This window comes from Eptatretus burgeri, chromosome 9, assembly GCF_056783735.1.
Source record: "Eptatretus burgeri isolate ZD-2024b chromosome 9, Ebu_testis_v1, whole genome shotgun sequence".
NCBI classification, from domain to species: domain Eukaryota; kingdom Metazoa; phylum Chordata; class Myxini; order Myxiniformes; family Myxinidae; genus Eptatretus; species Eptatretus burgeri.
The window spans coordinates 106,411,889-106,435,735 of record NC_140969.1 but is presented as its reverse complement, the minus strand read 5'-3'; the positions used below and the strand labels follow the sequence as shown (position 1 = coordinate 106,435,735).

Here is a 23,847-nt window from a genome sequence, read left to right as displayed (position 1 = left end):
GAAGAACAGGTAAATTCGGGAATGGGAGGTTGTCGATCGGAAGAAATCGTGAAGGTAATGGCGAGAGAGGGTCATCTCAGTAGAATAAAGATGGTAGGAGAAGAAGGAGAAGAAGGAGAAGGAGAAGGAGAAGGAGAAGAAGAAGGAGAAGAAGGAGGAGGGGGAAGAGGAGAGGAAGAAGAATCAAGACTTGTGAGTGTGCAAGGAGAAAGTTTTTTGTTTTTTGGATTTAAGACAAGAAATAGTGTTTAGTTGGGAGGGATGGGGGATGTTGGGAAAGTGGGGAAGATAGAAATTGAAGGTAATGGGGAGAATATACCAATAAACACGACCGTACACCGAGGGGAACGATGGGTAGGCCTCAAGCACCCGGTAAGACAAGGTCGACAAAAACTCACAAAATAGCACAATTTTTGAAACAAAACCAAACTAGGAACACACAGTAACATGCAGGTGAGAAAATAAAGTTAAAACGGGACAGATAAAGACCGGAAACTAAACTTTGAGATCCTCAGCAGAGAGCCCTGAAGGAGACCTGCCAACGCTCCAAACCCAGAACCGGAAGGGATTTCTTTTGCTCCACAAGCACATGCCCACAAAGCCAAAATGTCTGTGTGAGTTAACCTCCACCATCGAAGATCGGAGGTTACTGTTTTCACCCCTTTCTGTTTGTTTGTTTGTTTGCGAACAGTATTACGGAAAAACTCCTCGACGGAACTTGGTGGGGGGGGAGGGGTTAGGTATGGTCCAAGAATCATGTCATTAGATTTTGGACTTGGTCCCCCCCCAAAAAAAAATTGTAATAGAGAAAACATTTTTTTTTTGCATTTCTACATGTTTTAAGTGATTTCCACCCCCCCCCCAAAAAAAATTGTTAGAGAAATAAAAATATTTGCAATTTTTTTCAACAAAATTTCGATTTCTTTTTTTTGCATTTCTACATGTTTTAAGTGATTTCCAACCCCCCCCCCCCAAAAAAAAATGGAGAAAAGAACTATAACTCTGTCAGCACTGTTGACATCATATTTAATGAATAAGATATAAGGTTCACTTGAGTGACCCAGCAGTATTGGCGGCGGAGGTTTTGCACTTTCCCGAGTGCTCCCCCTCTAGTTCAAAAATGTTCTTGATTGGTTAAATTATTTCCACCTCACAACTGAGTTTGTCCACAACTTATATATACAGCAACATAACATACTTTACATTTCTAAAGGCAGGTGAAAAAAATGGACATGGCATGGCTTGGGAAAGGCAGAGCAAGGAGCGAGCAAGACCAAGGATCAATGATGTAAGCTTGTAGAGAATAGAGCGCCCACCAAGTGGCTATCAGTGGGAGAATAACAGTCCTTGGAATCTGTTTCCTGCCTTGAAATACAAATGGTATCGCAGACCTTATTTTTGACTGGCTCAAGAGGAGCCAGAGGGGAAACAGGAGCACCAGCCGAGAGTGGGGGCACTCCGTGGAGCTCCATGTGAAAGATGCCCATCAGGATGAGCTTGGTGCAGCTCAGGAATTCCTGATCTCTATGGAGATAAACCAGAGGATGACTGGCCTTTGATATAATCCTCACACAAAAGGTTATGGTAGATAGTGAGGTGAAGGAGTTACAAGGACTGCACCTCTTCCAGTGTCTGCTCAGTGCAAGTAGGTTGGATAATTTGAGTGGCGATCCTTGCGGATAGTGTATGTGTGCATGTGTGATTTGCTGGTGTCGAACAATATCAATGTGGCTGACTAATGACCTATCTTGTCCAGGTGAGACGAAGGATATTCACAATACGTAGTTATGTATGTTTATACACACGATGAAGTCATCGGCAAAATGGTAAATTTGGTTTTCAAGAGAATGTCACATATGTCATGGATTTTGATCAAGGATAATGCAGGTCCTAAGATGTTGCCTTGTGGAACCTCAGCTTGAAAGAAAAGTCCATGGGAAAGGACACCATCAAGACCACATGCTGTTTCACTCCGAGGGGAAATGAAGACAATCACTTGAGAAGGTAGTGTGGGGAGACAAAGATTATATGGTCATCATCAGTTAAACATCAAAAGGAACCACAGATCCAGATTTCGGGCTTATTTGCCCTCATCAGGATGGTATACCGATAAATATCTAACCAACTATATAATCTTTGTGTCTTTTGACAGAGTCACTGGGCCGAAGCCTCTGTGTTGGAGGCGACGCTTTGGTGTGGACTGTTGTCCAATGGGGATCAGCAGAGTGCTCGTCACACTCCACATGTTTCGATTTTACCACCGGTCACATCACGTGCCTTTTGGTTGAATGGTTTGCATTTGCAGGAACAATTGTCTGGGTGGCAGACAGATGGTTGTTCTTTGCGGATTATGCGGTTTTACCGTGCAAGACATAATCTGCAGCGATGCTCATAACAAGTCAGGAGGTGCGTCTGATGTATAAACGACGAATGTGGTCATCATTGGTTCGATATTTATTGGTATACCATCCTGATGAGGGCAAATAATCCCGAAGTCTGGATCTGTGGTTCCGTTTGATGTTTAACTGATGATGACCATATAGTCTTTGTCCGTTTGACAGAGTCACCGGGCCGAAGCCTCTATGTTGGAGACGACGCTTTATAGTTGTGTGGACCTCATGTTTCGATTATATATATATATATATATATATATATATATATATATATATATATATATATATATATATATATATATATATATATATATATATATATATATATATATATATATATAGAGACAAAGAACCGAAATCAATGATCCTACTTCTCAAGCCCACTGTGTTTGGATTGCTGGACAATTTACATGATTTCATGTTTTTCAATTATTTTGTTTTCTCCGGTTCTTCGTTCCTTTCTTGGTTTTCACTATTTCATATTATACTAGTGCGGGCCCGTAGGTGCCCATAGGTGCAGCTTCGTTCCTTTGCTCTCGTAAACGACGACTGGATTGGGGCATTGTTTCAATTAGATTGGACCAACCGTATCATAAATGGCCATAACTTGTGAAACATACTCAGGTCCCCAGCGTCAATTGTGACATCATATCAAACAAAGAAGAAGAAGAATTGTACTGTATATAGTACTGTACATGGTTTTGTGGTCCTTCTTAATCAGACACCAGTCTGTCTCCTGACAACCTTCACCACAAACATTTGGCCATATGAGGCATAGTGCCCACCATCCTACAAAGGAGATCCAAAATAACAAACACACAAGAGGCCATTTTGTCCACCGCGTCTACACCGTCTCCACACGTTTTGTCTACACAGTCTCCACACATTTTGTCTACAGTCTCCACACATTTTGTCCACCCCGTCTCCACACATTTTGTCCGCACCATCTCCACACATTTTGTCCGCACCGTCTCCACACATTTTGTCCGCACCGTCTCCACACATTTTGTCCGCACCGTCTCCACACATTTTGTGCACACAGTCTCCACACATTTTGTCCACACAGTCTCCACTCATTTTGTCCGCCCCGTCTCCACACATTTTGTCCACACAGTCTCCACACATTTTGTCCACACAGTCTCCACACATTTTGTCCACACAGTCTCCACACATTTTGTCCACACAGTCTCCACACATTTTGTCCACACAGTCTCCACACATTTTGTCCACACAGTCTCCACACATTTTGTCCACACAGTCTCCACACATTTTGTCCACACCGTCTCCACACATTTTGTCCACACCGTCTCCACACATTTTGTCCACACCGTCTCCACACATTTTGTCCACACCGTCTCCACACATTTTGTCCACACCGTCTCCACACATTTTGTCCACACCGTCTCCACACATTTTGTCCACACCGTCTCCACACATTTTGTCCACACCGTCTCCACACATTTTGTCCACACCGTCTCCACACATTTTGTCCACACCGTCTCCACACATTTTGTCCACACCGTCTCCACACATTTTGTCCACACCGTCTCCACACATTTTGTCCACACCGTCTCCACACATTTTGTCCACACCGTCTCCACACATTTTGTCCACACCGTCTCCACACATTTTGTCCACACCGTCTCCACACATTTTGTCCACACCGTCTCCACACATTTTGTCCACACCGTCTCCACACATTTTGTCCACACCGTCTCCACACATTTTTGTCCACACCGTCTCCACACATTTTGTCCGCACCGTCTCCACACATTTTGTCCGCACCGTCTCCACACATTTTGTCCGCACCGTCTCCACACATTTTGTCCGCACAGTCTCCACACATTTTGTCCGCACAGTCTCCACACATTTTGTCCGCACAGTCTCCACACATTTTGTCCGCACAGTCTCCACACATTTTGTCCGCACAGTCTCCACACATTTTGTCCGCACAGTCTCCACACATTTTGTCCGCACAGTCTCCACACATTTTGTCCGCACAGTCTCCACACATTTTGTCCGCACAGTCTCCACACATTTTGTCCGCACAGTCTCCACACATTTTGTCCGCACAGTCTCCACACATTTTGTCCGCACAGTCTCCACACATTTTGTCCGCACAGTCTCCACACATTTTGTCCGCACAGTCTCCACACATTTTGTCCGCACAGTCTCCACACATTTTGTCCGCACCGTCTCCACACATTTTGTCCGCACAGTCTCCACACATTTTGTCCGCACCGTCTCCACACATTTTGTCCGCACCGTCTCCACACATTTTGTCCGCACCGTCTCCACACATTTTGTCCGCACCGTCTCCACACATTTTGTCCGCACCGTCTCCACACATTTTGTCCGCACCGTCTCCACACATTTTGTCCGCACCGTCTCCACACATTTTGTCCGCACCGTCTCCACACATTTTGTCCGCACCGTCTCCACACATTTTGTCCACACCGTCTCCACACATTTTGTCCGCACCGTCTCCACACATTTTGTGCACACAGTCTCCACACATTTTGTCCGCACCGTCTCCACACATTTTGTGCACACAGTCTCCACACATTTTGTCCACCTACTATTTTTCGACCCAAGGGACGTGTCGTTGCTTGTGTCCGGCACTTGTCGAAGTCTCCGTTTCGCTCGAACTTGGCTCCTTGCCGCCGCCGCGAAGAAACGCCTGCATTGTGCGGATCCGTGAATCTGCTTCAAACGGGATAATAAACAATCGACATCGGTTCGAATCCGTATTTTAATAAACAATCGACATCGGTTCGAATCCGTATTTTAATAAACAATCGACATCGGTTCGAATCCGTATTTTAATAAACAATCGACATCGGTTCGAATCCGTATTTTAATAAACAATCGACATCGGTTCGAATCCGTATTTTAATAAACCTGTTTGTCGTTCGGCTTCCAAAGTTTCCCGCCGAATCAACACAGAAACCCGGAACTACACACAAACGTCACTTCCTATCCATAACGAGTCTTCTTCTTCTTATTCTTCTTCTTCTTCTTCTTCTTGAAAACATTTTCAAACGGGTCTTCCAGCCTCTCACGGAGACGGACATTTAAATCCTGATTCTGACGGCTCCGTTCAGGATAACGACGAATAAAAAACAAATGCAGATTATAATTTAAACAATCCCGGAAGTGGGCGGGGCCAAGACGACGAAACGAGAGGACGTGTTGAAACGTCAGAAATACTGTAGCGTACTACGTCGTCATGGCGACACAAACTGTGTAAAGAAAGCGGAAAAGGACGATGTGAACGCGGCTAACATGTCTCAGTTGAGGTCACAATGGTGAAATAAAACGTCAGAGGAAAAACCGTTTGATAAATCTCACATGGGACGAACAGCGTCAGCGAGCTTCCCTCCAGCGCTCTTGATACGATCTTCAGATTCGTGTCCGCTCTTCACCACGGGCACGGTGGGGAGACGAACCTTTGTGGTTTTATACATCGGACATGGTCGAGGCTCATGGAAGAGTGAGTACACTGAACGGATCAGGACAGGTTGGAAGGATACATTTGGGGGGAAGGGGGGACTGGGGTTAACGAGGGTAAAAAAGATCATGGTTTTGATTGGGGATGATCTGAGATGGTGGTGAACAGGTGTATTGAAGACCGGGATGGAAGAGGATGTGGGAGTTGGTTTCACAGGGATGGAGAAAGAGTGGAGGTGAGGGGGGTATCCTGGATTTAGGTCGTGTCACCAGGAGGGGGTTCATGGTGGACCATGTGAGCCCGACAGACTGGACACACTAACACTGGACAGCACAGTGTTGGGGGTTCACGCTTGACATGACCGGGACACGTGTGACGTGTGAACATGGGACCGTGTCAAAATATCGAAGTGAAACAAAACAACGTGACCACCATTCACCGACACGTCACACGAATCCCGTCCCGAAAAAATCGCCCACCAAACAAACAAAACAAAACACAACAAACTAAAATAAAAATAATAATAAAACAAAACAAAACAAACAAAACACAAAATAATAAAATAAAATAAAATAAAACAACAAAACAAAACAAAACACAAAAAAAAAAAAATAACATTAAATAATAAAACAAAACAAACAAAACACAAAATAATAAAATAAAATAAAATAATAAAATGAAATAAAAATAAATAAATAAAACAAAACAAAACAAAATAATAAAATTAAATAAAAAATTAAATAAAATAATAAAATGAAATAAAATAAAATAAAACAAAAAATAAGATTAAATAATAAAACAAAATAAAATAAGAAAACGCAACGTGCCGAAACCCGGGATCGAACCAGGGACCTTTAGATCTTCAGTCTAACGCTCTCCCAACTGAGCTATTTCGGCGGATGATAACTCAGTAGGAAACACGTGATACACATTTAAAATGTATCTCACTAATGGTGTTAATCACAAAATATAATTAACATAATTTATTCACATATTTGGAACCACAAACGATCCCTTTGGTTGGTTTGATGCAGAACCTCAAAATTTTGTTCACATCATCGACACATTTCATTGTGAGCTCGGTTTGTCACGTGGAGGACATCAACGTGGTCGGTACACGAGTTCTTGCCAAGTTCGGATCGGCATGTTTGTGTCCACCAGTGCGCATATGCAGCTGTGATCCGAGAACGATGATCCTGCACGTTCGCCACCTTGGTGTGGTTGACATTTTTGACAAATCCCAACAGAAAAAAAAAGTCAAGGGGGTTATATGTGGTGATCTTGGGGTGGGGGCACAGGCGGTTAGTCTGTCTTTGCCAATCCAGCAACCTGGAATTTTTTTCAATTCGAATGGCTCAAAAGCATGAAGGCCCAATGAGGGGGACACCGACCGAAACAGCAAGAGGAGAGGTCATTGCACGTGACACGTGCACAGAGGAGCATGAAAATGGCGGATTCATCGATTCATTTTATTTCATTAAGTGCTGTGTGCACCGTGAAGATCGGCTTTAAAATTAAAGGGATACCCTGTGGTGTGCAGCGACACCCTGGCCAACCGTTCCTTGGAGACCATTTAATTGGGGTGCTTGAGCCACTTGCCGAGCACCCATACCGCATGACGTCACCCCGAGGGAGTGATTCGTGCTCCGTCACCCTGAGCGAGAGGTTCGTGCTCCGTCACCCTGAGCGAGAGGTTCGTGCTCCGTCACCCTGAGCGAGCGGTTCGTGCTCCGTCACCCTGAGCGAGCGGTTCGTGCTCCGTCACCCTGAGCGAGCGGTTCGAGCTCCGTCACCCTGAGCGAGCGGTTCGTGCTCCGTCACCCTGAGCGAGCGGTTCGTGCTCCGTCACCCTGAGCGAGCGGTTCGTGCTCCGTCACCCTGAGCGAGCGGTTCGTGCACCGTCACCCTGAGCGAGCGGTTCGTGCTCCGTCACCCTGAGCGAGCGGTTCGTGCTCCGTCACCCTGAGCGAGCGGTTCGTGCTCCGTCACCCTGAGCGAGCGGTTCGTGCTCCGTCACCCTGAGCGAGCGGTTCGTGCTCCGTCACCCTGAGCGAGCGGTTCGTGCTCCGTCACCCTGAGCGAGCGGTTCGTGCTCCGTCACCCTGAGCGAGCGGTTCGTGCTCCGTCACCCTGAGCGAGCGGTTCGTGCTCCGTCACCCTGAGCGAGCGGTTCGTGCTCCGTCACCCTGAGCGAGCGGTTCGTGCTCCGTCACCCTGAGCGAGCGGTTCGTGCTCCGTCACCCTGAGCGAGCGGTTCGTGCTCCGTCACCCTGAGCGAGCGGTTCGTGCTCCGTCACCCTGAGCGAGCGGTTCGTGCTCCGTCACCCTGAGCGAGCGGTTCGTGCTCCGTCACCCTGAGCGAGCGGTTCGTGCTCCGTCACACTGAGCGAGCAGTTCGTGCTCCGTCACACTGAGCGAGCGGTTCGTGCTCCGTCACACTGAGCGAGCGGTTCGTGCTCCGTCACCCTGAGCGAGCGGTTCGTGCTCCGTCACACTGAGCGAGCGGCTCGTGCAACGTTACCCTGAGCGAGCGGTTCGTGCTCCGTCACACTGAGCGAGCGGTTCGTGCTCCGTCACACTGAGCGAGCGGCTCATGCAACGTTACCCTGAACGAGTGGTTCTTGCTCCGTCACCCTGAACGAGTGGTTCTTGCGCAGTCACTCCAACCTGCCGATTCCCGAAAATCTCTCTGTGTCTCTGTCTCAATCTCTCTCTCTCTCTCTCTCTGGATATTTCCAGATGGCATTTATGTCCAGAAGGGAGTTTGTCTCCGGATGTGTCCGAATGGTATTTGTCTCCGGTCAGTTTGGTTCCGGCCGCATCTGGGTGTTATTTGTCTCCAGACGTTATTTATCATATGACTGGTAGAGAATGGATTTCAGACATTATTTTGTATCCATCTTCACTGTTTTTCTCTGCAGATTAATTTTGATGAAACAGAATAAATCGTAATTAATGCTCCACCGCATGTCTGCCTTCCTCTCCTCTCACCTCACACTGTCTTCCTTTTCCCCACCCCTCCTCACTGACCCCCTCCCTCCTCTCTCTCCTTTCCCCTCCAACTCTTCACTCTCCCCCACCCCTCTTCCCCACTCTTTTTCTCCCCCTACCTCCTTTAGTATTACCGTCAGTGAAGCGATGGGTGGTATTTGCAAGTCAGTAATAAGATAAGTAAATCAGTAGTAAGATATGTATATCAGTAATAGGACAAGTAAATTGATAGAAACATAAGTAAATTGGTTGTAAGAAAAGGAAATTGCTTGAAACATACATAAATCAGTTGTAAGATGAGTAAATTGGTAGAGAGTTAAGTATATAGGAAGTAAGATAAGTTTATATGTTGTAAGTTAAGTAAATTAATTGTAAGGTAAGTATGTAGGTAACAGGACAAGTAAATTGCTAGAAACAAGGAAATTGGTAGAAAGATAAGTATATAGGTTGTAAGATAAGTAAATGCAGAGTAAGATAAGGAAATAGATTGTAAGATAAGTATATCAGTAATATGAGAAGTAAATTGAGAAGAAAGAGAAGTAAATCGGTGGTAAGATAAGTAAATAGGTAGTAAGATAAGAAAAGAGATTGAAAGATTATATATGGTTCGCAAGATAAGTAAATAGATTGTAATATAATATATCGGTAAATAGATATGTATATAAGTAATCGGTCAAGTAAATTGATAAAAACATAAGTAAATCAGTTGTAATACAAGTCAATTGGTAGAAAGATAAGTAGTAAGGTTGGAAGATAAGTAAATTGGAAGAAAGATAAGTATATAGGTTGTAAGATAAGTCATTAGATTGTAAGATAAGTAAATCTGTGGTAAGATAAGTCAATAGATTGTAAGATAAGTAAATAAATTTTAAGATAAGTAAATCGGTGGTAAGATAAGTATATTGGTTGTAAGATAAGTAAATCAGTGGTAAGATAAGTAAATCGATTTTAAGATAAATAAATCGGTGGTAAGATAAATATATTGGTTGTAAGATAAGTAAATCGATTTTAAGATAAATAAATCGGTTGTAAGATAAGTAAATCGATTTTAAGATAAGTAAATCGGTGGTAAGATAAGTAAATTGGAAGAAAGATAAAAAAATAGGTTGTAAGATAAGCCAATAGATTGTAAGATAAGTAAATAAATTATAAGATAAGTCAATGGATTATAACATAAGTATATTGGTTGTAAGATAAGTAAATCGATTTTAAGGTAAGTTAATCGATTTTATGATAAGTAATTCGGTGCTAAGATAAGTATTTAGGTAAGAAGATAAGTAAATAGATTGTAATATCATATATCGGTAAATTGATATGTATATAAGTAATAGGTCAAGTAAATTGATAAAAACATAAGTAAATCAGTTGTAATACAAGTCAATTGGTAGAAAGATAAGTAGAAAGGTTGTAAGATAAGTAAATTGGAAGAAAGATAAGTATATAGGTTGTAAGATAAGTCATTAGATTGTAAGATAAGTAAATTGGAAGAAAGATAAGTATATAGGTTGTAAGATAAGTCATTAGATTGTAAGATAAGTATATTGGTTGTAAGATAAGTAAATCGATTTTAAGATAAGTAAGTCGGTGGTAAGATAAGTAAATTGGTGGTAAGATAAGTATATAGGTTGTAAGATAAGTAAATCAATTTGAAGATAAATAAATCGGTGGTAAGATAAGTATATAGGTTGTAAGATAAGTAAATCGATTTTAAGAGAAGGAAATCGGTGGTAAGATAAGTATATAGGTTGTAAGATAAGTAAATCGATTTAAGAGAAGTAAATCGGTGGTAAGAGAAGTAAATTGGAAGAAAGATAAGTATATAGGTTGTAAGATAAGCCAATAGATTGTAAGATAAGTAAATAAATTGTAAGATAAGTAAATCCGTGCTAAGATAAGTCAATGGATTATAAGATAAGTATATTGGTTGTAAGATAAGTAAATCGATTTTAAGGTAAGTTAATCGATTTTATGATAAGTAATTCAGTGCTAAGATAAGTATATAGGTAAGAAGATAAGTATATAGATTGTAAGATAATATTTCGCTCGTAAGATAAGTAAATCGGTGGCAAGATAAATCAATAGATTGTAAGATAAGTATATTGGTTGTAAGATAAGTAAATCGGTGGTAAGATAAGTATATAGGTAAGAGGATAAGTAAATAGATTGTAAGATAATATATTGCTAGAAGATAAGTAAATCGGTGGTAAGATAAGTATTTAGGTAAGAAGATAAGTAAATCGATAGAAAGATTAGTATACAGGGAGCAAGATAAGTATATAGAGAGTACTAGAAAGGCACGAGATTATATTTCGTGTATTGTGAGTTTTCGTTACATCGGATCGAGAGTGTTATTCATTTATACATTTTTCGGTCCGTCTTTGTGTCCATCTATCTTTCGTCCCAGGACTCAGTTTTCATCATGCTGTCTTCTCATAATAACATATAAAGGCAGTCGGTGGAGTACATACCTCCACCACGTAATGCCTGATCCACGAGAACATATCGGGCCCAATATATGTTTGAATTATCATGCTATTCAGTGCTATATCGTTTTGGCCCTGTCTCTCAATGGTGAAGAATCACTTTAAAATTAGATAATTCTCATGTGCAGACTGCAGATCCTTATTCAGATGTTCAGCAAAATCTAATCAGTTCGTCCTCGTCACACACCGAACCTGTCCCCAAAACTTATTAGAATCCGTCCACAACTTTTTGAGATATCCTGTACACAGACAAACAGATAGACAGAGCGGGGTGAAAACAAAACCTCCTTCCACCTTCGGTGGTGGAGGTAAAGATAAGTATATAGATTGTAAGATAGGCATGTAGGTTGAGATAACCCATTTTGGTGCGTCATTGAAATGTTACACACAAAAGGATATTTGAATGATCAATCGACTTAATTTCATTAGTAGAAGGGGTTTGGGGGTTTGGGGGTGGGGGAAGAGTGATCGATGATTGTGGAGAAGTTCTGTCACATGTTCTTGCCGACCTAAAAAGGGTTTAACGTCCATCTATCAAGGCATCTCAAGCAAAACCTTCCATAAATAGCCCATGTCGAACCCAGGCAGGCATAGTTAGAGGAGGGAGATCAGCGCTTGCTGCACGGTCCGGAGCTTGTGGTGAGCTGGAAATATTCAACAGTTCTGAATGATTATGTTCATTTTGTTGGACAAACGTGATTAACCATGATGATGTTTACTTCGCTGCCAGTTACTTCATGGATTCCGAAGGAGCCAGGTGGTCAAGACGGCTATGGCTGGACTCCTGGCAAGAACAGCTGCGGAAACTTTGTGCTTGGATTTTTAACTGTATCTTCCAGAAGCTTCAGCAATGTTTGAGGGCTGTTGGAGAATCTATCAAGAATGGTCCCCATGACCCCGGTATCAAGGAAGAGAAGCGTCCACTGCTCGTTATTCCAAAAGGAAATCCACATGAAATAAACATGTGTCATGGTTCCCTTGATTTCAAACGCCTTTTAGAAGATGATATTTGCAGGGAAAGAAAGGAAGTGTTCGTATCTACAAAACCTGTTTGCCACAGCAGTTGTGTTGAAGTCCTCGATAATCTTGAAGCACATAATTCCCTTGATAATGTAGTCGAGCTACCCACCGATGATCATATTACCAGGGACACTCTTCAAAGGAAGAATACCATGAATGAAACGCCAGATAAATCATTAGAGATGCGAGAATCTTCGTCTTCATCTGTAATTTCCATTGTTGCTGATGATAAAAAAGGTAATTATTTATCTCATGAAGTGAAACATCAGGATCCTAATAATGCAGAAGTTCACCCTGAAAATACACCTGAGAAGGATTGTCTTCCTCGAAATAATGAGACATTGCAGGAAGCAACACAAACTGTGGAGGGAACTCAAACTAACAAGGAAAAAGGGCCCTTGAAGGACCACAGGCCCTTGTCAAAACAAATTGTGGAGGGAACTCAACCTCACAAGGAGAAAGGGTCCTCGAAGGACCCCGAGCCCTTTTCAATACAAATTGTGGAGGGAACTCAAGCTAACAAAGACAAAGGGCCCTCGAAGGACCCCGAGCCTTTATCAATACAAACTGTGGAGGGAACTCAAGCGAATAAGGAGAAAGGGTCCTCAAAGGACCACAAGCCCTTTTCAATACAAACTGTGGAGGGAACTCAACCTCACAAGGAGAAAGGGTCCACGAAGGACCCCGAGCCCTTTTCAATACAAATTGTGGAGGGAACTCAAGCTAACAAAGACAAAGGGCCCTCGAAGGACCCCGAGCCTTTATCAATACAAACTGTGGAGGGAACTCAAGCGAATAAGGAGAAAGGGTCCTCAAAGGACCACAAGCCCTTTTCAATACAAACTGTGGAGGGAACTCAACCTCACAAGGAGAAAGGGTCCTCGAAGGACCCCGAGCCCTTTTCAATACAAATTGTGGAGGGAACTCAAGCTAACAAAGACAAAGGGCCCTCGAAGGACCCCGAGCCTTTATCAATACAAACTGTGGAGGGAACTCAAGCGAATAAGGAGAAAGGGTCCTCAAAGGACCACAAGCCCTTTTCAATACAAACTGTGGAGGGAACTCAACCTCACAAGGAGAAAGGGTCCACGAAGGACCCCGAGCCCTTTTCAATACAAATTGTGGAGGGAACTCAAGCTAACAGGGAGAAAGGGCCCTCAAAGGACCCTGAGCCTTTTGCTTCACGATGCAGGAGTAAACTCACTGAAAGTCTGATGGCCGTTTTCCCAGATGTCAGTGATGGTTATAAAGAAAACCTTGAGCATGGCCGGAATCTTCAAGATACATCTCTGGATAGAGAAGAGATAGCCAGGAACACGACAACCAGGACCCAGCAAGGGAGAACACAGCAACGTCACTGGACAACCTCTAAGGATCACACACACCATGGTGGTGGATTATACAGACTCGATTCTAAGTTTGATAAGAAACATCATGTCCATGAAACATCAAAGAGCCGAAGAGTTGAAGCACAACAAGTGGGTGCGGTTTTCATGAAGATTCATTCATTGGAAGAACATCAGATGACAAAACAAAAGCTCGGATCGAGGACTGTTCGGGGGCATCCAGCATTACCTGGTACACTCCGAGGGGACTTCAAGAAAGCTAAAGCCTCTGTTTGCATTCCATTATTGAACGAATCTGAAATAAAAACGACTGCGGCACAGATAGTTGCAGAACGAACAGAAACACCTGCGATTGCAGAGATAATCACAGATCACATTCAGCCTGAAGGATCAGGTAAGGCATTGGTGCACAGGTGATCAAGCAATCCAATAAAACGAGACAAATGATGCACACAGATAAAGTGAACAGCAGATATAATTTTCTACAAGCATTGTCAGTTGGAAATGGGGATTAAAGCAATAAGTGGTGATATAATCAGGTTGCTGAGTTACCATGTGAACTCATTGGGTCCAAACCAGGCTGACACTAGAATTCATCAGGATGACAGGATGTACCTGGAGGTACGCACACTCGCCTCCAAGCCATCCAGCTTCGGATCGATTCCCGACCCAGCTATAAACTGTCATCCCAGTGTTTCACAGCAGAGCAATTCATCAATGTGTGTGCCATCCCTTGGATGGACATTGAACTGGGCGTCCCATTTGTATGCATTAGCTGGTAGACGTTAAAAACCCCACGGTGTCCTTCGCGAAGAGTAGGCGAGCTATCGCCGGCACACTGAACAAATTACAAATTCCTGCCCTAACTCCTGCAGATAAGGCAATGGCAAACCACCCAGTAAAACCCTTGCCAAGAAACTGCTTTGGCAGTACTGGACCTGCCTTTGGGCAAAACACCAGAATACGAGAACTCATCAAAATGGAAACTTCACCGATTCACATTTTCCTCAAGCCCTTGTGTTTTCAGCAGGCTGGGTGCCCATCGACCTTTGTTGGCCTCTGTTCCTGAGCATGGATATCCATCCTTCCTGGAAAGCTCGATTTCCAGCATTTCTCCAGCTCGAGGGAGTTCACTTTGCTGAAGGTATGCACCGTCGGGCATACTGCGCCCAGCTCCGCATGGCAGTGCCCAAGATCTCTACCATCAACGACACCCAGCCTGTCGATTGTCCCGACTTCCTCGGTGATGACAGTTTTCCTACAACTACTAATATAGGGGCTTGTGAAGAGGGATGGGGGCCAGAATTGGTGTTAAAATTGCTCACAGGCCTCACTCCTGGAGAAGTTGGCTTAACCACAAAGGATGAGGGATTGTCTACATCAGGTCTTGATCAGCGGAATGCTCGCCTTGCCATGCAGGTGAGCAGGAAGACGAGTCTATCATATGAAATGAGGTCCGTACACTCCAAACACTTATTTAGAGTCCATTACATATCAGATAATTCCTTTATTTCACATCTTGCCCTCTTCTCTTCTCTACCATGACAATCTCATGCAGGCTGTCAGTTCAGACATAAAAGGTTGTAGGAGACTTTTGGAGTGCACATCTTTATGGAAGAATATATTTCATATTTCTGGATTAAACAAAATATTTTTCATGGAAATCAGTTGGTTGCCCCCAGGGCTGACAGAATGGCCGAGATGGATGCATATTCACCTCTAAGCTGTCTAGCCTGGACTCAAATCCCGACCCAGCTATAAACTGTCATCCTGGTATTTCACAGGCAGGGTGATTCATCATGTGTGCCGTCCCTTGGATGGACGTTAAACTGGGCGTCCCATTTGTCTCCATTAGTTGGTGGATATTAAAGATCCCACGGTGTCCTTTATGAAGAACAGGCGAGTTATCGCTCGCACCATGGCCAAATTACAAATTTCTGCCCTAACCTACAGGGGGTACAGATTCAGCAACACAGCCACGCCCTCAGCCAATGATGCTATCCCGCAATGTTGTGCTGTATCCGAACAAAAAATGAAGGTGGTTACCCCACACCAATATACACAAGTACTGCACACGATATGACATCAATGGTTCTTTTGATTCATTTGGCAATGAATAGATAAACAAAAACACAGTTACCAAGGAAACATAGATCCTCAAAGCATGTTGCACAAGACCCTAAATATGCAAGACACCATGATGGTTTTAGCTTACTGTTTACCTCTATTTAAAGCTGTAGCCACCAATGATTGATCACACACAAATGTCATCCATAGAGAAGTGTTTATAAAGGCGGAGAGATATTTATATTGTATAATTTTCAAGGAAAAAAAGAAGTAAAATTCTGTTTATTCAAGGATAGCAAAAATAGATGAAATGGCTTCAAAATTGATCTTGCAATGACCTTTGAGTGCCAGTTTGCTGGTATCCTGTGTCGGAGTGGCAACCAGTCCAGGATTGTAACCAAAAGCCAAGGAGACTGCTTCGGCAGCCCCAACGCTCTGGACAGAGCATGATCCCAATGGATAGATGGATGGATATGTGAACTTTCTTTTCTTGATAACATTTCTAAAATGTAATTTATTTTCTTAATAACATATCCAAAATGTAATTTATTTTCTTAGTAACATACCCAAAATGTAATTAATTTTCTTGGTCACATATCCAAAATGTAATTTATTTTCTTAATAACATATCCAAAATGTAATCTCTTTTCTTGGTAACATTTCTAAAATGTAATTCATTTTCTTCATAACATATCCAAAATGTAATTTATTTTCTTCATAACATATCCAAAATGTAATCTCTTTTCTTGGTAACATTTCTAAAATGTAATTTATTTTCTTGGTAACACATCCAAAATGTAATTTATTTTCTTCATAACATATCCAAAATGTAATCGCTTTTCTTGGTAACATTTCTAAAATGTAATTCATTTTCTTCATAACATATCCAAAATGTAATTTATTTTCTTGATAACATATCCAAAATGTAATTTCTTTTCTTGGTAACATATCCAAAATGTAATTAATTTTCTTAATAACATATCCAAAATGTAATTTATTTTCTTAATAACATATCCAAAATGTAATTTATTTTCTTCATAACATATCCAAAATGTAATTTCTTTTCTTGGTAACATTTCTAAAATGTAATTCATTTTCTTCATAACATATCCAAAATGTAATTTATTTTCTTCATAACATATCCAAAATGTAATTTCTTTTCTTGGTAACATTTCTAAAATGTAATTCATTTTCTTCATAACATATCCAAAATGTAATTTATTTTCTTGATAACATATCCAAAATGTAATCTATTTTCTTGATAACATATCCAAAATGTAATTAATTTTCTTCATAACATATCCAAAATGTAATTTATTTTCTTAGTAACATACCCAAAATGTAATTTATTTTCTTAATAACATATCCAAAATGTAATTTATTTTCTTCATAACATATCCAAAATGTAATCTCTTTTCTTGGTAACATTTCTAAAATGTAATTCATTTTCTTCATAACATATCCAAAATGTAATTTATTTTCTTGATAACATATCCAAAATGTAATTTATTTTCTTGGTAACATATCCAAAATGTAATTTATTTTCTTAATAACATATCCAAAATGTAATTTATTTTCTGAATAACATATCCAAAATGTAATCTCTTTTCTTGGTAACATTTCTAAAATGTAATTCATTTTCTTCATAACATATCCAAAATGTAATTTATTTTCTTCATAACATATCCAAAATGTAATTTCTTTTCTTGGTAACATTTCTAAAATGTAATTCATTTTCTTCATAACATATCCAAAATGTAATTTATTTTCTTGATAACATATCCAAAATGTAATCTATTTTCTTGATAACATATCCAAAATGTAATTAATTTTCTTCATAACATATCCAAAATGTCATTTTTTTTCTTAGTAACATACCCAAAATGTAATTTATTTTCTTAATAACATATCCAAAATGTAATTTATTTTCTTCATAACATATCCAAAATGTAATCTCTTTTCTTGGTAACATTTCTAAAATGTAATTCATTTTCTTCATAACATATCCAAAATGTAATTTATTTTCTTGATAACATATCCAAAATGTAATTTATTTTCTTGGTAACATATCCAAAATGTAATTTATTTTCTTAATAACATATCCAAAATGTAATTTATTTTCTGAATAACATATCCAAAATGTAATCTCTTTTCTTGGTAACATTTCTAAAATGTAATTCATTTTATTCATAACATATCCAAAATGTAATTTCTTTTCTTCATAACATATCCAAAATGTAATCTCTTTTCTTGGTAACATTTCTAAAATGTAATTCATTTTCTTCGTAACATATCCAAAACGTAATTTATTTTCTTGGTAACATATCCAAAACGTAATTTATTTTCTTGGTAACATATCCAAAATGTAATTTATTTTCTTGGTAACATATCCAAAATGTAATTTATTTTCTTGGTAACATATCCAAATGTAATTTATTTTCTTGGTAACATATCCAAAATGTAATTTATTTTCTTGGTAACATATCCAAAATATAATTTATTTTTATTTTCTTGGTAACATGTCCAAAATGTAATTTATTTTCTTGGTAACATATCCAAAATGTAATTTCCTTTCTTCATAACATATCCAAAATGTAATCTCTTTTCTTGGTAACATTTCTAAAATGTAATTTATTTTCTTGGTAACATGTCCAAAATGTAATTTATTTTCTTCATAACATATCCAAAATGTAATCTCTTTTCTTAATAACATATCCAAAATGTAATCTTTTCTTGGTAACATTTCTAAAATGTAATTCATTTTCTTCATAACATATCCAAAATGTAATCTCTTTTCTTAATAACATATCCAAAATGTAATATATTTTCTTGATAACATATCCAAAATGTAATTTATTTTCTTGGTAACATATCCAAAATGTAATTTATTTTCTTTGTAACATATCCAAAATATAATTTATTTTTATTTTCTTGGTAACATGTCCAAAATGTAATTTATTTTCTTGGTAACATATCCAAAATATAATTTATTTTTATTTTCTTGGTAACATGTCCAAAATGTAATTTATTTTCTTGGTAACATATCCAAAATGTAATTTCTTTTCTTAATAACATATCTAAAATGTAATCTCTTTTCTTAATGACATATCCAAAATGTAATCTTTTCTTGGTAACATTTCTAAACTGTAATTCATTTTCTTCATAGCATATCAAAAATGTAATTTATTTTCTTAATAACATGTCCAAAATGTAAGCTCTTTTCTTCATAACATATCCAAAATGAAATTAATTTTCTTCATAACATATCCAAAATGAAATTTATTTTCTTCATAACATATCCAAAATTTAACTTGCCAGATTCCACAAAAACAGGAAACATGCATCACCACACAGCACCTCGGATACATTATACCAGCCCGTGTTGAGTCAAGGAATGCAAAGGAATAAGGAGATGATATGTAACATTGAGAGTGCAGTCGTTTTCAAAAACACATATCCATTACAGGCTGTTTACACCTGGTGTCACCAATAAGGAGCGTTTTCTAGTTCACAAGTACTCGTGAAGGTAGCTGAAAGCAACACAAGTAGCTGTCAGAAGATTCATTACACGTGTTCACCTGTGTGTACACGTCACCTGCATGTACACGCTCACCTGTGTACGTGTCTCTGCAGGAATGCTTGTCACAGAACAAGGCTGCGCAACTGTGCAATGAGTTTGCACATGTCACGGCAAAAGTCCAAAACTTTGGAAGTCCACCAGAGTGAGACTCACAAACAAGCATTTTTTTCTGATAGGTGTAGGTGTTTTAGTAGAGATGTATTTGGGTTATCCGGTTTCTCAATGGAGCAGCCTGCAGGCTCTCATGGCTGTATGTGATGTGGCTGTGGGATCTCTAAAAGTTCAGAACTTTTCTTGTCAAATATGATAAGGCTAAGAGTACCATACTGTGTGCTAAGTGGTGATATCCAAAATGTAATTGCTTTTCTCGTTAGCTTTTGTTGAATAGCTATGAATAAGCTATTCAATTCATTAATGTTGAATTGAATAGTTTTTTGTTGAATAGCTATGTGTACGTATTGCACATCATATCATAAGCTTACATGACAGCTATGTAACTCTGCCTGAGAATCGTGATTCCCTCGTGAAGCGAGTCATGAGTATTTTTAAAGGTTTACAGTTACCAGATTGATTGTGGGTGAGCTAGGGTAAACTATGTGGAGCAGCTGATCAGGAGATGGGACTTTATACATTAGAAAGGAAGTGATTACGAGGGGATCTGATAGAAATGTTTACGATAATGAAGGATTTAGACAAAATAAAGACAGAAGTTTTTCAGTGGAATGGGCAGCGACAGGGCCAGGAGCCAGAGCCTGAGAATAAAGAAGAGGAGAGTTAAGACAGTTGTAACGTAGGGTTATTTCACTCAGAGAGTAGTTAATGCATGAAATGTTCTTCCTGGAATGGTAGTAACAGCATAAATAGTAGAAAGGTTAAAATTTTGAATTAGATAGGTACCTAGAAGGAATGGGGATAGAGGGGTACAAGGATATTTTGGCAGGAATGGTAAGTCGCTGAGGTATGGATGGGTGATTGTGGACTTGCATCTTGATTGTGATGTTTTTTGACAGGGTCTCATCAAGACGTGAATGTGCTGTCTGTATTTGTTCATTCCTCACTGTATAACTGTTTTCACCGAAATAAATACACAAATAATTTCACCAAGAAGCTGATACTCTAGGTCCCCTGCCTTTTGGGTGGTATGAGGAATAGATCTGTGTAATATGAAAGCTAAATCTTATACGATTTTTGAAATATGGTGTACACAAGCCGAGCTACCAAGATGGTTGCCATGGTAACAAAATTCAGCCAATCACAGATGTGATCATATCAGGTTGCGATAATGTTATGAGGAATAGATATTTGCAATATGAAAGCAAAATGTTCAACAGTTTTTGAAATAACGCACACACAAAAGTACATGGACAGTTGATCGGTCAGACAGTCAGACAGAGCTCATTTTAATGACCTTGTCAGAGGGGCAGTGGACAAAAAAAATTAATAATAATAACTTACAGTGAAGTACAAACGTGCGAGTCCAGCAGTAAATTCACGAAATTAGACATGATAACAAAATAACTCATAAGACTGTAACATGAACCAAAAAAAAAACTTTCTAGGATTTCTATGAACTCTTACGGATATAACAACACTTATTATAAGAGGTAAAATCAAATCTGTCATTACGCATAATCAATAATCAGTGTGACTTCCTTTTTCCTTAAGAAGCACTCTACCTTCAATTGGGATTGATTTAGTTTCCGTTTCACTTGTTATAGCTATCACACTGACTGAAACATTGTCGTCTTCTTCTTCTATCTATAATAATAAATGTCAGTGTGTGCGAGTCAGTCAGTGTGTGTGTGTGTGTGTGTATGTGTGTGTATGTGTGTATGTGTGTGTATGTGTGTATGTGTGTGTATGTGTGTATGTGTGTGTATGTGTGTATGTGTGTGTGTGTATGTGTGTATGTGTGTGTGTGTGTGTGTATATGTGTGTGTGTGTGTGTATATGTGTGTGTGTGTGTGTGTATGTGTGTGTGTGTGTGTGTGTGTGTGTGTGTGTGTATCTCCTCCATAACTCGAAAACCATAAAACCGAGCAGCCCGAAACTTTGCATGCATACTAAGAAAACTCCAAGAAAGTGCAAGAGTGAAAATTGGGTGTTTGGGTTAATTGAAACACCCCTTTTGAAGATATATCATTAATGGCTTTATTTAATTATATCCTTTATCAGGCGCTCCTCGGCCACCTCGCTCTCTGACGTCTTAAGGTGATTCCTGGGTTACCGAACTGGACTCTGAAGCTGCCATGTTTTTTGGCCTCCTCAACCATGTCTTGACTTGGAACAGGCCACAACAATTTCTTAACGATAATTTTTTTTTCAGTTTCCTTACTCATATTATCGAATGCCTGTTCATCATAGCTACGGATCGCTGGGTACATTGAATAAATGCCCGGAGACGCCAGTGTTTGTGGCTTTATTTCATTTCCGCACATGTGATAACCTCAAAAACCTCTTAAACTAAGCCAAATTACAAAATTTAAGATCCAGAATCGAACTTGGCAGTCGTTGTGACTCCAAAAAAAACCAGTGTTCATTTGTCCAATTCGGACATTGCTTGGGCATTTCCAGGTGCATGGGTTTAACTACGGCAATTGGTAATCACTTTCCAAGCCAGGTGTTCTGTTGTAGTGCTTGCATGAGTACTTAAGCTACTTGCCAAGCACCCAACAGTAAACAGCAGTACAGTTAGTGTCCCAATCCGAATGTACAGTTGGCAGATACGTATACAGCACACATGGAAGTGGTACATATGGTGGATTTGGATCTGGAGGGATTTGGATCTCCATGGGTGTGTGTGTGTGTGTGTGTGTGTGTGTGTGTGTGTGTGTGTGTGTGTGTGTGTGTGTGTGTGTGTGTGTGTGTGTGTGTGTGTGTGTGTGTGTGTGTGCATGGCATGCCTGTTATGAGCGCCATGGTGACAAAGTTTCATCCCTTATAGAGGTTTTATCAGGATCAGTGCAAATGGCGAAAAATGCAAACGGCGAAAACTGGATGGTGCAAACAGCTGGATAAGGTGAGCAACAAACAACACTCAATCCCAAACACCACATCCACATGTGCACAACATCCAACGAGAACCCCAACACTCGCACAACCAACACATCATGCCCAACCCGGACACAAAACCAGCCGTGTTCGTGCCCCGGAAACACAAAAACAACAGCAAGCGCACTCACGTGCTCATCCACACACATACACAACACCAGATCACGTGTAAGTAAAAACAAAAAAAAGAGCAGAGAGCATCCCTACAATGATATGATTTGACATTTGTTTTTACTTTTGCAAAATAAAAAAGCACTCCTCCATTTGACCTCGACCACCAGCACGTGACCGGAAATGAGCGGTCGTATCGAAATAAAAAACGGACATGTGCCGAGGCTCAGGGTCGATTGTGCCTGACGAAGCCGGCTGCGAAGCCGGCGAAACGTTGCCCCAGACAAGGTCTGCTCTCACTTTTTTGTTCAAATTAGTGGAGTCGATCTAATTTTTTACTTTTGATTGAAAGTGCCTTCTTCTTCTTTAAAAAATGTGTCATCCCAACCGCCCCAATCTTACACTAATATATATATATATATATATATATATATATATATATATATATATATATATATATATATATATATATATATATATATATATATATATATTGTTACGGTTGTGGAAATTCACAGAACACCATTCAGGATTCCCAGAGATCAGTTATGTCGATAAGTGTGTGTTCAGATTAGATTTCCCCACCGATGTCAAAAGGGATTTATTCGTGTAACCGGGCTGTGATCTTTGATTCAGCCATTATTCTTTGCTATCGTTATTTTGGTACAACCACATCTGAACAACCACAACCGCCTCTCAACAACCATGCCATCTTCACCACAGCAACAACCACAACCGCCTCTCAAAACCATGCCATCCCAACCACAGCGCCAACCACGACACTCCTCAACATGGCCTCACCTTCATCTCCACAAACGCCGCCATCGTTTCATCAGCAACGGCGAATCCCAACGAACAACATCTCTGCCACCAGACGCGGGGACTCCATCGTTGGGGCGACGGCTGGTGATTTCTACAACGTCCGCTTTCCACAGCTGATTATTTCTACAACGTCAGCTTTCTCCGCATTTCGCAAAGAAATCGGATCAAAAGATCAAAAGGGGCAGAGCCAGCGAGGGGTGAAGGGTGAGACGTGAAAGATCAGACCTCACCCACGGACCCCATATAAAGGCGCGCTGAACGCCAAGCAAGCAGTCTGTCAGGGAGCTGCAGAGAGTGGAAGTCTGGAGTCGAGCTGGCGTCGATTCGGAGGAAGCCAGCAGTCCACCAAGGTTCGAGTCCAGTGGAGGGCAGTCAGGGTCGTCAGAGCGCAGCCAAGCCTGTCGTGCCACGCAGAACTGCGGGAAGGTGGAGAAAGCCGGAGAGAGGTCGCCAACGCTGAGGAACGGGCGGGCTCTTAAAAGAGCATCAACTCTCGAAAGAGCAAAGGCCCGTTCATTCCTCTGAGGCGTCG

At 40.5% G+C, this 23,847-nt stretch overlaps 2 protein-coding genes and 1 non-coding gene across 11 annotated transcripts in view; 1 reads left to right on the top strand and 2 right to left on the bottom strand.

Annotated features, from left to right (window-relative positions):
• RFC4 (replication factor C subunit 4) overlaps positions 1–5,425 on the bottom strand; it is a 44,636-nt gene extending 39,211 nt beyond the window's left edge. For 2 of the 4 annotated variants that reach the window (XM_085896572.1, XM_085896575.1), the window contains exons 1-2: positions 5,295–5,417; positions 4,973–5,099 (exon numbers count right to left, since the gene is read on the bottom strand). In XM_085896572.1, the coding sequence (XP_085752698.1) occupies positions 4,973–5,079 (107 nt within the window). In that variant the 5' untranslated portion in view covers positions 5,080–5,099; positions 5,295–5,417. Of the gene's footprint in view, positions 1–4,972; positions 5,108–5,294 lie in introns of all 4 variants that reach the window. The other 2 variants (XM_085896573.1, XM_085896574.1) reach the window with 2 other exon arrangements.
• Positions 5,426–6,668: 1,243 nt separating this feature from the next.
• On the bottom strand, positions 6,669–6,741 carry TRNAF-GAA (transfer RNA phenylalanine (anticodon GAA)). The gene has a single exon. It is a non-coding gene; the product is annotated as a tRNA-Phe (tRNA).
• A 5,149-nt stretch (positions 6,742–11,890) lies between these two features.
• The window catches only part of LOC147020860 (uncharacterized), a 33,581-nt gene continuing 21,624 nt past the window's right edge, over positions 11,891–23,847 (top strand). For 2 of the 6 annotated variants that reach the window (XM_085896562.1, XM_085896564.1), the window contains exons 1-4: positions 11,891–11,957; positions 12,049–14,078; positions 14,712–15,103; positions 19,385–19,473. In XM_085896562.1, the coding sequence (XP_085752688.1) occupies positions 12,056–14,078; positions 14,712–15,103; positions 19,385–19,473 (2,504 nt within the window). In that variant the 5' untranslated portion in view covers positions 11,891–11,957; positions 12,049–12,055. Of the gene's footprint in view, positions 11,958–12,048; positions 14,079–14,711; positions 15,104–19,384; positions 19,474–21,506; positions 22,904–23,847 lie in introns of those variants that run through there. The other 4 variants (XM_085896567.1, XM_085896566.1, XM_085896565.1 and 1 more) reach the window with 3 other exon arrangements.